This window comes from Larimichthys crocea, chromosome XVII (genome assembly GCF_000972845.2).
Source record: "Larimichthys crocea isolate SSNF chromosome XVII, L_crocea_2.0, whole genome shotgun sequence".
Classification (NCBI taxonomy): Eukaryota; Metazoa; Chordata; class Actinopteri; family Sciaenidae; genus Larimichthys; species Larimichthys crocea.
Window position 1 is genome coordinate 5,246,541 of NC_040027.1, and position 13,135 is coordinate 5,259,675.

A 13,135-nucleotide genomic window follows, 5' to 3' on the forward strand; every position below is an offset into this window, starting at 1 on the left:
ACAGGAGAGTAACCACAGACACCTTCCCTGTCTGGACAGAGAGAGGGAGACAGTAGGAGAAACAGTCAGAGCGGGGAGGCAGAACACATTGGTGTGAAGCCCACTAGCCACAACACAAAGGTGCTCTGGAAAATGTTTTTAACACAATGCCATCGCCATGGCGATGTGGGCATCACAAGGCAAATTCAGGCCAATCACTCAAGGGTGAGACACTTCACTCCCACATACCTGGGCACGGTTGAACTTCACCATCACGATTCAGAGAGCTTTAAAGGAACACAAATCATGTATTGTTCAAAATACATTTCATGCTTTAGTTCATGAGAAATCACGTGCAAGTTTTTGTAACTGCAGGAACATTTAACCCTAACTCTAAATCTTCACACTTAGTTTGCAAATTTACGTCATTCCCATAAATGCACTGGGGACTACACACAGTTTGTACTTGCTATTTGTCATACCCTCAGTGCCTCTCTCTGTTTGAAGACTTCTTTATCTGTGGTTCAGGCTTCTAAGCCAACTATTTCACTAGAGTAGTGAAATGTGCCAGTGAGTGGGTATACTCATGCAATTTGAAACTGTTATGAGCAGATACGATGTAAATGAAATGATAAAAGATAAATAACAGTCATCATGACAACTTTCCAGTGTTGTAAATTGTAAAATCTGTCTCATAGTAAAACCCCTGTGGAGTGTTTTGACATCTGATGAGCCTTCAAACATAATAATCTCCATAATTACTCAAACTTCCTGCTCCGTCTCAATGGTACATCATGCAACACGGTTACAGATAATGGTTGGATGGATATTGGTGACTATTGCAACCTCCTGTTTTAACTTTAAGATGCTAGAAAACATCAGCTGCTATCATCAGTTAGCTTCAATTGATCATCCTGTTGCTACTAGCAACCACAACTGACAGAGTTCTACAGCAGTTTAACTGATACTGTTACAGCTGCTATTTTGCCAGATCTGTGCAAGAAAACTAAGGGTCAATATGTCATTATGTCATTATGTTTAAGTTAGAGAAGTACACTAAAACCCAACATATCTATGTCATGTGACCTTTCATGAAGAAATGCCTCAGATGGAAAGACACACTCAAGGTACTGGCAAACATTAAAAAAATTGAATTCAAGATAGTAAACATTGTTAACATCTAATTACATTTTTACAAATATTAGTTACAATTATATTACAATCCTTTACACCAACAACAGGGATAATAATAGCTGATGTTAAAAGAATATCACAAACCTTCTCTGATTATGAATTCTTCATAGGCTATAACTAACCCTGAGCTATAAAGCAACAATAGCATACATTTCATGACTATCAGAAAAATTGGATCATCAAAAAACAATTCCTTGCAGTTCTGAATGAATCCATCTCTACATGATAAAATCAACCCTGGGCTGTAATCCTGTTTGTGTGGTGCCCGTTGTGGCTATCTAATGTTTGGTCACCATATCAAAGACTATAGTTTATGTTCCATAATGTAAGCTTAGGACAGGATCTCTTAATGTACCTTGCATGCAATTCAATTATCGACTTAACATATAAATCAAATGAAATGAAACTTTAACTAAATAATAACACATTAAGGTGCCTCCATATTCCAGACTGATAATCTGTGAAAATTAGAGCAAGAGATGAAGGAGCAGTCTGTCTCCTCATCACTATTCAACACTGTGCCCAGACCAGTGTGCTGTGGCACCAATGAGCCTTCACAAACTACACAGTAATGACCTTTCCATCTTTTGTTCCCTTGAATCCCGCCCTCGTTCACTCACTCATGACTCCCTGTATGATAAACAATCAATAGTTTACAAAATGAGCAGGCTCTTATGATCAATCTGTGTCATTGCTGACTGTTGAGTGGTGTAACTGTGGCAAGTGTACCTTGATTGTTTCCCTTTTTTTAAGTGTCAGTTATCACTAAATCACTAAATGTAAAGGTAATTTTGGCATAGAATGGGGGGACAGTAAATGTAGTGCACTATATAATAAATCTCGAACACAACACAATTAACAGGTCATCTACTCTCCAAAACCCCTGTTGGTTGTTAGTGGTAACCAAGGTTACTGTAATGTTTGGCTTTGCTTGAGAACAGTAGGTGCCAGTCTATCTCAACACTGTGCTGACCAGGGTCGAAGGAACTGAAGTTGTGAGTTGGGCAGAATGTGAGACCGACTCAGGCACTTCTGATGAACTTTGAGAGTGTCTCTAATTCTCCTTGGCCAAGCGTCAATAAATAATACAGCATAAGACATCAGAGGCTCCTGAACACTTTATTCCATCTTGAACTCACCACTGACCTTTTACTTCAGCAATTTCTCCAGTTAATACAACATGCCTGTGAATTGACTGTTGTATACAGTCAAAAGAAAATCAGTCTGCAATTTTCTGGGATCCAATGAATCATTTTTCAAGTAAACATGCCAAACATATTCAGCTTCTCAAATGTGGTGACTTTATGTCATAAATGTTATGATAGTTGATGGAATATGTTTTGGTTTTGAATGAACAAAAATAAGAGCTTTGACGAAGTCACTTTGGGCTCTTGCTTAATTGTAATGATTTGGTTGTGATTTGACATTAAAACATTCATAATTTAATGGAGAAAATAATCTCAAGGTTATTAATTTTATTGGATTAATTACTGTGTTTTATCTTCTATGAGGACTTAATGTTCCTTCCTGACACGACAGACAATCAAATCAAATCCTTGTTACTATTTTTATGTTTCCTTATGTTATCACATCTTCTGCTCTGTCTGATTTATTATCACTCATTTAACTTGTTTTCACAGCTTCACAGTTGTTTTCAAGAAAAAAAAAAAAAACTTTATCTGTTACTACAGCTGGTGTTCATATCATCATTTAATATAGTGTAAATATTGTCCATGATGGGAGAAAAAACATTTCATGTAAAAGCTCCCAATTCATCATGAAACTATTCAAGACAAGACATGTGTCAGGACCTCTAAAGTATGTCGCAAGATGAATCTGAGGAATTGAAGGATGATGAAAGGGACTAGATTAAAAAACAAAAACAAAACATCATTCTACTTCTCTAAATGCTGCCTTTCCATGTTAACTGTGTGGGGATCAGTAAAAAATTCTCAAAATGAATCAACCCAAACAGCCCACCTTTTGACCCCCGTTGATCCACGTCTCTGCCAATTTTTAGATTACGAGGCGGAAAAGGGAGGACAGCCATCATGCCCGTGGCCAGTGCCACATTTTTTCAGCTTCAAAACAGTGCTTCCAAAACCTGAGTGATGTCACGCATACGCTGTCCATTCTTTTTACTGTTATGATACGATGACTGACAAATATTTAAAGGATGACTCTGAAATATATCAGTTGCTAGTGTACAGTATGTGCACATGTTAACAGGCATCATTAAAATGCAAATAAACCCTGCAGACTGCATGTTTAAGGTAACAGAAAGGGCTGCCATGCTACAGCTGCCATACAGGCAGTCCAATGGACACCTATAGAGCCTATAAGACCTGTGGGAGCTGGCCTACATATACTGATATACTGCACGCTACAGAGGGAGAGAGAGAGACAGTCAACAAGAAGTGGCAAGAAAGAGTGAGAGAAAGTCAATGATGCATTAAGCACCCAAGCTTTAGACACACACACACACACACACACACACACACACCAGGAAAGTGATCGAAGGAAAAGATTTTCAGGGGTGGAAATGACAGTGTTGTGACCAGAAAATTCCTAGTCAGCAATCCTCTCTGTGTCTCACACATACACACACTCCCAATTTATATAGTCACATGTAGTTCCACACATTCAGTACACTCAGACACAGACATGAATGGACACTTGCATACTACAGTTACACATTATGCTGCACACACACACTGGTCTGAGGTCTCCCTTCAGTCACGTGGTGTGGAGTGGTCTATTGACGTACTACACACATTGGTGCCTATGGAGAGCCCGGGGACTTTACTACAAAGAAAAATCACTGTCAAACAAAATGACTACATTTCATCACAGAGATGAAGTCATGAACGGACGAAAATCTTTCAGTGCAGAATTGAAGTACTGTTCCACTAAGAGAGAATCAGGCTCGTCTTTGTCACATGTCACAACATTCTTACACTGTATGCTTCCTGTAATTTTGTAGTAACCATCATAAAGTATTGTCTCCCTTCTCTAATATAAAAATCTTTTCTCATGAACACACAACATTAAACCACTTTCTGGCAGACATGACCCAGGGTCATAATTTAGTATTTTTTGGTCTTGATGTGTGATTTTTCTGTGCTGTTGTTCTTCCCTGCCTGAAGAGGGTGGTGGTGCTACCACCTTTAGGGTCTCTCACCCAGGTGCTGTTCCTCCCTACCTGAGGGCGGTGAAGCTCAACTTTTGTTGGACTGCAGCTCTGTGGCCATGGTCATTCTTGGGAGTGGGGAAAGAGGGGAGCATTCTTTCTTGTTGTGTTCGGTTCCCCTAGGCTGGACATAACATTGACTTGTGACAGCAGGGGGAGTACAGATAACTTTAATCATAACTCTGTTCCATTTAGGTGGAATCAAGACATGAGTGTTATTAGTTACACCTGTGTGTTCTGACATGTCAAAATGTGTGATGTGAAATATATTTAATTTTAGTTGAGAGATTTCTTCTTCGTTATTTGGGGGCAAAGCAAGTTTTAGCAGCACTTTTTGTCTTGTTAGTGCATTCATTACTGGTTGCTATGGGGGGAGAGGATGGAAAATAATTTCCTTCCTTTGAGGGACCTGGGGCAGGTCGTCCACTAATCAGATGACTGGTGGTTCGATCTCCAGCTCCTCCAATCTGTATGTCAAAGTGTGAATGTGTATGAATGGTTAGCTCCTAAAACTGATGAGCAGTTGGCACCTTGCATGGCAGCCAATGCCATCAGTGTATGAATGTGTGTGAATGAAGGTAGCTACACGGATAACACCAGTTAACGGTTGGAGAAGTTGCTCTCAAATCTGGTCTGGCTGCTGAACCTGGTTCTGTTGCCTGCTAATGGCACATTCAGTTAATTAGCATGTAGACACATGATAGACTTAAACACATTAATTTTGTCTTCACTTGAAAGTAAATAAACACTTTAAAAACTCTCTCGGATTAACTGGAAAATCGTCACAAAGCTGAAAACGGCAGTTTTCTGAGCCCATTTTAGAGATTAATGGCAATGCACAAACATTGTAATTATATCATAGCAACATCATATATAACAGCATCATATATATAAAAAAAATATATATTAACATCATATATAATAGAAATGTAATCATTTTTCTACAGAGTAAGTACTTTCAAATGCTAAATGGACTGTACTTAGCGCCTTTCTAGTCTTCCGATCACTCAAATTGCTTTTACACTACGATTGGCTGATTGGCCTCCAAACCACAGCTGCCTTTCAATTTTTATACTGTACACTGAGATTTCTGACAGACAACTTGTACTTGTTGTGGAGTAGTGTGATACTTTTACATAAAAACATTATGAACACACACACTGTACTTTGTTATGAAATGTTATGGAATTCTAAATACACTGTGCTGCCATCACCAACTCTGCAGCTAGAAATAGTCTCCATTAAGTAACGTTTGCTACAAGCTGTTTTGGAAAACGATCTATGTGCTTTGAAAAATTGAACTACATATTTGTGAGCCATTCATGAAGACTTATGTCTTCAGTAGGAAACGAGTGGGTTAGGATGGAAAGCTACAGGCTGGTGGAGTCAGAAAGTCATGGGATTTGTTGACAATGACAGAACAAGTTTCTTTCCTTTAATAATCCTTTAAAAAAATCTAGACATATAAAGATGAAGGATGGTGATTACAGAGAGAAAAAAGCTACATTGTTGACATGATAAAATCCAAAATAGCTGCAATCCCAGGCATACAAGGAGAAAAGCTATTTCTCAGGCTCTTCCTCTGTATCTTGTCTGATAGCCAGTGACAGCTGAGCTGAGACAGGACAGGAGACAGATGCTGTCGATTTAGAAAGATTATTCTGCTCTCAAATTCATTCTCATTCTTCTTCTCTGTCTTTTAGTCCCTGTGCTCTCTTGTGTTTCTGCTTTGCAAACTTTCTCTGAGATTGCTACGAATTTTAATCACATGTTAAATTCAATAACATGTTTCTGCTTTTATTCCAGCTGGTTTGCACTCTGGCATTAATGAAGGCTGTGGTTATTTTTGCCACAATGAAATGGCCATTAATAGACTCAATAGGTTCAAATTACATCCATGTTAAATGCTGTGTGTGAAACAGATGAGAGGATCTTAAAGAGTCTAACAGAGGCCTCGGGGTCTTTCTCTGTCTCCCTCTCTCGCATTCAAACATCCTCAGTCATCTAACAAAGAGCTCAGACCAGAGGCTGTGCAGGACTTTGTCTTATTAAGAGGAGACTGGGTCGCCCACGACAACATGTGGACATGCTCCTGTCTCTTGGGTGTGTCACACATCACACCCCCTCATCAGGAATTCCTGGATCTCTTTGGTATGTTTTTGAAAGCCAATAATTTAATACTTATATCAGAAGTTGTACTGATGTTTTACATCATTCAAAGCATCTGTAGTCGAAATCTTGATGCTAAGGTGTTTATCATGAATTATGATAAACCCAGGAGCAAAAGTGCTGATCAAGGGAAGTATAATTATTATTGTGCTCTGTTATTTCCTCATTAACTACTTCAATATTCCATGTGTTTGTTTGTTTTTTAGGTCCTCAAACTTTTTTTTTGTGGACAAAAATTAGGATCATACTGGGGTTCAGATGTTTTTAAAGCATATAATGTGTGTATGTGTTTCTATTTCTTACATGTCTTGTGGGCACTTCCCTTTATTCGCGTTTCTGCTGAGCCTGGCAGGGAGATAAAGTTCAGCTGTATGTATAAGTTCAGAACAGAACAAGGGTTGGAGACAGGTCGGGGGGGTGTCCTTTAGACTAAGAGATATTCTGCTGACTACTGATTAGAGAACTGAGAAAGACGTTATGATGCTATCTATGGGGAGGTGTCTGAGACAGCCCCTTAGAGAGTGTGTAAGAACTTATTGTCAAGGCTCTTCAGGGAGCCTTTTCTCTGTAACCCCTCTTGTGTGTTGCACTATTAAACGCTCCTTCTTGTACAAGAATAATAAATTCAACTTAAACTCTGATACTTCGAATCCAGTCCTCCTTATGGGTTGTGCACAATTCAAGAGGGTTTTTTTTGGCACTATGTTTGTATGATGTATGTAAGGATCCCTTACATTTCATTTGCTTAATATGAGCTTAATTCTTTTATCCACTTTTTTTATATACAAACTTCATTTTGACTTCACTTCCATTTGCTTTACATGGCTTTATAATTTTTCACATTTTTGTTTGCTAAATCCTTTAATCTGGAAACCACTTTGTGCTTAAGCTTGAAAAGAAATGATTCTTATTCTTACTATTATCATTATTATGTAAAGTGGAGCTCACAAAGAGTCTTTCAAGTGAAAAAAAAAAAAACATCAGAAGCAGATACATGATAAAGTTTCATCTTCATGTATTCTCTAAGATTTCTAAGACAGTTCTATATTTATTTAATTTAAAATATATATTCATTGATATAGTTGATTTGGAGCTCCACACATATTCATACAATCTAGCCTGACAAAAGAATAAAATATCCTGCTTAAATTCACACGACTTGCCTGAGGTCAGTTCCCTCCAGAGTGAAACTGAGCAAGCAGCAAACATGGAGACAACATGGAGGAAAATAAAACTGCACTCACACACATGCACACACACAAACTCAACAGATTCAACAGAAACACTGGGTCACACCGTGTTACACATTGGACAAGTGTGAAAGACGTGCACGCGTGCACACCCACCCACACACACACACACACACACACACACACACACTGAGCCTATGGTACAGTGTGAAACACCTTGCTACAGTCCTGCCAGGGTGTTTAGCAACTGCATGGTGACCTATGGTTTTTGTCAAACTGTTCATTTGTCCATTACCAACATTTTAATATCCTGCCACCATATTCTGTACATCCCATGGACTTCTACATACAAGCTACAACATCCTGACTTGACTTTCTTCTTGCCAGTATTCTTTGGTGTTCTTGCAACTATCACAAAGGATGAGCCGAGACATTTTGTTGAGACAGACAAATACCAGGAGCACTCTGACCTGTCCCATCACTGTATCACAAAAAAAAGAAACAAAAGATGCCTGCTGAGCCACAGCTGTATACTCTGGACCTCCAAGTAAGGAATGAGGAATCACATGACACTGCTGCAACAGACGTTTTTCACTTTAAGGTATAGTTTTTGCTACTACTCAAAACAACTGAAGCATGTCAAAATAGGATAAATAAGGACAAAGACAATAGGACACTGTCTCAGGCATCTTAGGACTTCTGTAGAAAGCTGCAGAGTTGACATCTTTGGATTGAAAATATAAGCAGAACAAAAAAATCCTCTCACAGACAATGACACAATCACAGTTTCATAAAGTCTACAAATGTCTTGCTTTGTCTGGCTGACAGTCCCCAAAATGTTCAATTAACCATGACATAAAACTTTTGCATGATGAATCATTCATTCATTCATTCATTTCCCATAACGAGCACACTCTGAGGAGCACATTCTATCAACATTTTCCATAACCTCCTTATCACAGGGTCGCTGGAGCCAAACCCAGCTGGCCATCATGCATGCTAACATTGACACCAACTGTCAATTCGAAGTCACCAGTTAACCTATGAACCTGCATGTCGTAGGACATGCAGAAAGTTCAACAGCCACAGCCACAAACTCCTTAGCGGGTTCAAACCCAGAATCTTCTTGCTGTGAAGTGACAGTGCTAAACTGTGAAAGACGTTTTTTGAAACACAATGATTCTGTATTTCCTCCTTACTAATGCTGATTTTTTGGTCATATATCTCATGCTGTCCATCAGCTTTTGTGCCTGGACGAGTTGTTTTTTTTCTACAAAAGCACACAAATAAGAGTTGCCATGGCTATTTCATTCTTTAAGATTAATTCTGCTGTTAAACCAAGATCCAGAATCTCTTGTTCAAGCCAAATAATTATGTCACCCTAGAGAGAACAATGTGCATGATGTAACTATGGCAACACTGTCACTGAGACTGGGAAGGGGACAGAACGGATGCTCCCATATGAATCTGTTCTTATGAATCTGTACTCACAGTGGAGAAAATCATCACATTAAACCAGTGAAATGAACAAAGCGAACAAGATAAATTTATCCTCTGTGGGACCAGTTTGGAACAGTTTCATGCAGCCTGCGTGAATCTACAGTACAGTATGTGCCGTGACGAAGAGGATAATGTTTCTGTCTGTCCCTCCTTCCTCCTCGCCTCTCCTCTCTGCTTCTCTAAAATCCTGCAAAGATTCACCAACATGGATTTGGTGGTTTTGAAAAAATGCTGCAAGATTTTATAACATTACAGAAATGTGTAGTTTCTTGCTTAAACATGTGCGCTGCTTCGAGCTGTACATCCAAAATTGAACGTAAATTCACTTCCTGTATGATTGAAAAGTGGCTGTAAAATGTTTGCAGCTTTGGCCAGCTTGAACACAAGTTACAAAGGATTTATGTCCTCTCAAAAAGCTGTTGAAACTTCTCAAAGACTGCTGATGTAAGGCTGCAACTAATGATTGTTTCCATCATCGATTCATCTGCATATTATTCACTTTATTACTCAATCAAATGTTGGGTCTAAAATAAAATAAAGATTCAATTCATTCCAACTATCACTTTCCCCAGTACCATCAGTGACATCACCAAAACCAGCAACGCCAATAAATCACAATCAGAGCCGCCATAATCATCATATTTCTCCATAATATCACAATTCATCCCCACCATCATAATACCCACTGCAGATGTACTGGTAGCTGTCCCCCCTTCCCTCACTGGGTCTCTTTTCCTTGGCCCATCACCATGACGATGGGAGCCAGTTCCACGGATACAGTCACTAGGCAACCAGCAGCATCAGCAGCAGCAGCAGCAGCGGGAACAGCAGTGTCCTGTCAGAGCTATAGTGGAGCAGCAGAGAGAGATTGAGCCAAGCTTCGTCCTCTAGCTGCATGCAAGTTTGCTCTTTGAAGAGGGAATATTAATGCACTTATCGTGTCTTAGATCTGAAGCCTCTCAACACTCAGCATTACACTCAACACTAGAGCTGCTTACTGTAATTTAGACTGGCATAAAGGACTTACACTAGTGAGTATGTCCATAGTTAGACTAAAATGGGTACAGTATGTGGCTGCAATAGTTAATGGCAATGGTTATAGACTGTTACTATCAAAATACCAACACTAATACTATTTTCACCATCATTACTGTCTCAAGCATGGACACCCGTTTTGTCTATATACTTCCCATCATAAAAGGGAACTACCTAAGACAGAAAAAAAGCACCAACCCGACATTACAATGACTAATAATAGTTATTTTTTCATTAGCGATGAATCTGTCTAACATGATGTTGCAAACAGCAATGAATCCACACATTTAAGAAGCTGTACAATGTTACTTTAATGATTAATCCATTATCAAAATGGTTTGCTGATTAACTTTCTATCCATTGACTGATCAATTAGTGAACCAACATAACTGCTACTAACAGCTGGCACAATGTCACTAAAGAGACCACAAATACCTGGAAACACTGCTGGGCATGGGTACAAGAAATATGCAGATCCTCTACTTCAGCAAAAGCAGTAATACCTTGGTGTAAAAATACTCCATTACATGAAAAGTAAACGCATTCAGACTGTAACTGAAGTAAAAGTACAGAAGTGTTTTCAGAAAAACGTACTTCAATTATAAAGTCAAAGAAACTGATTCGCCAATGCTGCCAAATTTGCATTAATGTTAAGAAGCATTTCTGCTGATTTTGCATACTTTAGAAAGTGTTGAGCCGTTTGATCAGCAAAAAAAAAAAAAAACTCAATTTTACATTTACATTTTTTCAGTCAAAAGTTGAGTCCTAAAAACCTTTTAGCAGTGTAGCAGCAGTACGTTTTTCAATCAAATGGAGAAATGGAAGTATTTAAATAAAGTACCTCAAAGTGCACACTAAAGCACAATACTAATAGTAGATGTACTTGGTCATGTTGCCACTGGAACACATTTCGAACAGGTATTTTAATACTTTTTGTATGCACATACTGACTTTAGACTATCCAAAAAGTAAGTAGTGAGTCTTCCATGTCTAAACCAACAGAAAGACAAGGTTATACATTAAAGGCACAAAGAAAGAGACAGCACTGCATACATAAATGAGGCAGGTCACTCTACATGTCAGAATGATTACATGCACTATATTCTGTATACACGCAGGTTATGCTCCACGATGCCAAAGAAAGAGGCCTGTTCACAAAATTATACAAAATAAGGCTATTAGCAGTGACCGCAAAGCCCTGCTGAAAAGAAACCATATTAATAGAACTCATCTTAGAGGCAACATACACACAGAAGCTTTGAAATATGTTGCATTGAAGACTGTAATTAAATATTCCCTTTGATTAGAAGAAGCACCCTTTTCGCATGTTGCTTTAGTGCTCTGGCTGCAAGTCAGAGGACGTACAGTATGTGTGCTGCTCAGTGATAAGACTGAACAAAAAAATCACAGCACATAACCACAAAAAATATGATCCAGACAATAAAAGCGTTTAAACCTTGTGCAGGTGTATAACAGCAGCAATAAAGCATTTAGCCGGATGGTTAACAAGCTTTTCTCATTACAAGCGTGACTGATACAGCTAAATAATGGGCGAGATAGGCTAATATGCTACAATACCTCAGGCTGCTGGATTTAACAGGTGTGTGTGTGTGCGTGTGTGTGTGAGAGAGAGAGAGAGAGAGAGGGAGAGAGAGAGAGACTTATATATAAAACCACAAAGCCATCATGGCAGAACGGCTAGGACTACATGTCAGGACAGGAGGGTATATGTCACTGCATCATATATTATCCTCCCCCTCACACACACACAGACACACACACACACACACACACACACACACATACTCCCCCTCTCTCACTCACTCTCCTGCAGTCATGGCTGTTTCATTAGCCCATCACAGAGCTTGAAAGGCTCGTGAAAGGATGAAGGGAACATTTTGATAGAAATAGAGGTGGAGGAGAAAATCATGCAGCACACAGTGCCAGGTCCTGTTGCTCTATAGCAATATTGATGCAAATATTAAATAATGACCTTAGATGTGTCACATGACATTAACCTAATTAAAATTGTATGGTCATGACATTACCATACAAGATACCTTCATATAAGCATGGACATGGCAGCATATTTATGGGATGTGTAGGACATAAAAATGGCTTTTGTGCACATCTAGAGCACAGTCTATTATTATTAATGTGGTTATTCATTGAGGCATGCCCATCATTAACAGACTGAATGACAAATACTGCAGTAGGCATGTGTCAATCCGTGTGGCCTTACGTTGTAAAGTAGAGTAGTTATCCATCTGTCAGGCTGCTGGTGGCGATCCGGTTTAGAAAAAAAAAAATCACTCTAGTGGCCCCTGTGGACACTGCAGCACCGGATAGGGTCAGTCTACCGGGACGAACCGAGCCGGTGTGAAACCAGGACAGGTACCCGCGCTACCAGCCGCATCTTTAGTACCCGCGGGGCCAGAAAACGCGGGAGATGAGCACATCAACCCGGGCAGTAAGACTCATTTCAGGATCAGTCGGTGAGGTTTAAATCCAAGTCGGTTACGCACACGGCTTTCAGTCAGATCTCCTCGGTTGGTTTCTTCACAAGATGCCTCGCTCCGCCTCCATGTAAGGAAAGAAGGAAAAGATGCGACCACGACGGGAAAGAAAGGTCAGTGTGCGCTCATGAAAATCACACCGAATCAACGGTTCCGTGACCGAATCTCTGACCGGATCTCGAATCTCTTCCTCCTCCTCTTCTTCTTCTTCTTCTTCTTCTTCTTCTTCCTCTTCTCCGCAACCGTGAACCCCGCTGCAGGGAAAACACATTGAGCAGGAGCGTCTCCTCCCATCTATCCCCCGTAGAGAGAGAGGAGAGAGGGAGGAGAGAGAGAGGAGAGAGGGAGGGAGGGAGAGATGG

General features: G+C 39.6%; 1 protein-coding gene across 8 annotated transcripts in view; it reads right to left on the reverse strand.

Annotated features, from left to right (window-relative positions):
• The window catches only part of lrrc7 (leucine rich repeat containing 7), an 87,327-nt gene extending 74,232 nt beyond the window's left edge, over positions 1-13,095 (reverse strand). For 3 of the 8 annotated variants that reach the window (XM_027290160.1, XM_027290166.1, XM_027290167.1), the window contains exon 1: positions 12,500-13,094. In XM_027290160.1, coding sequence (XP_027145961.1) covers positions 12,500-12,524 — 25 coding nt within the window. In that variant the 5' untranslated portion in view covers positions 12,525-13,094. Of the gene's footprint in view, positions 1-12,499 lie in introns of all 8 variants that reach the window. The other 5 variants (XM_027290168.1, XM_027290162.1, XM_027290165.1 and 2 more) reach the window with 3 other exon arrangements.
• Between the last annotated feature and the right edge of the window lie 40 nt (positions 13,096-13,135).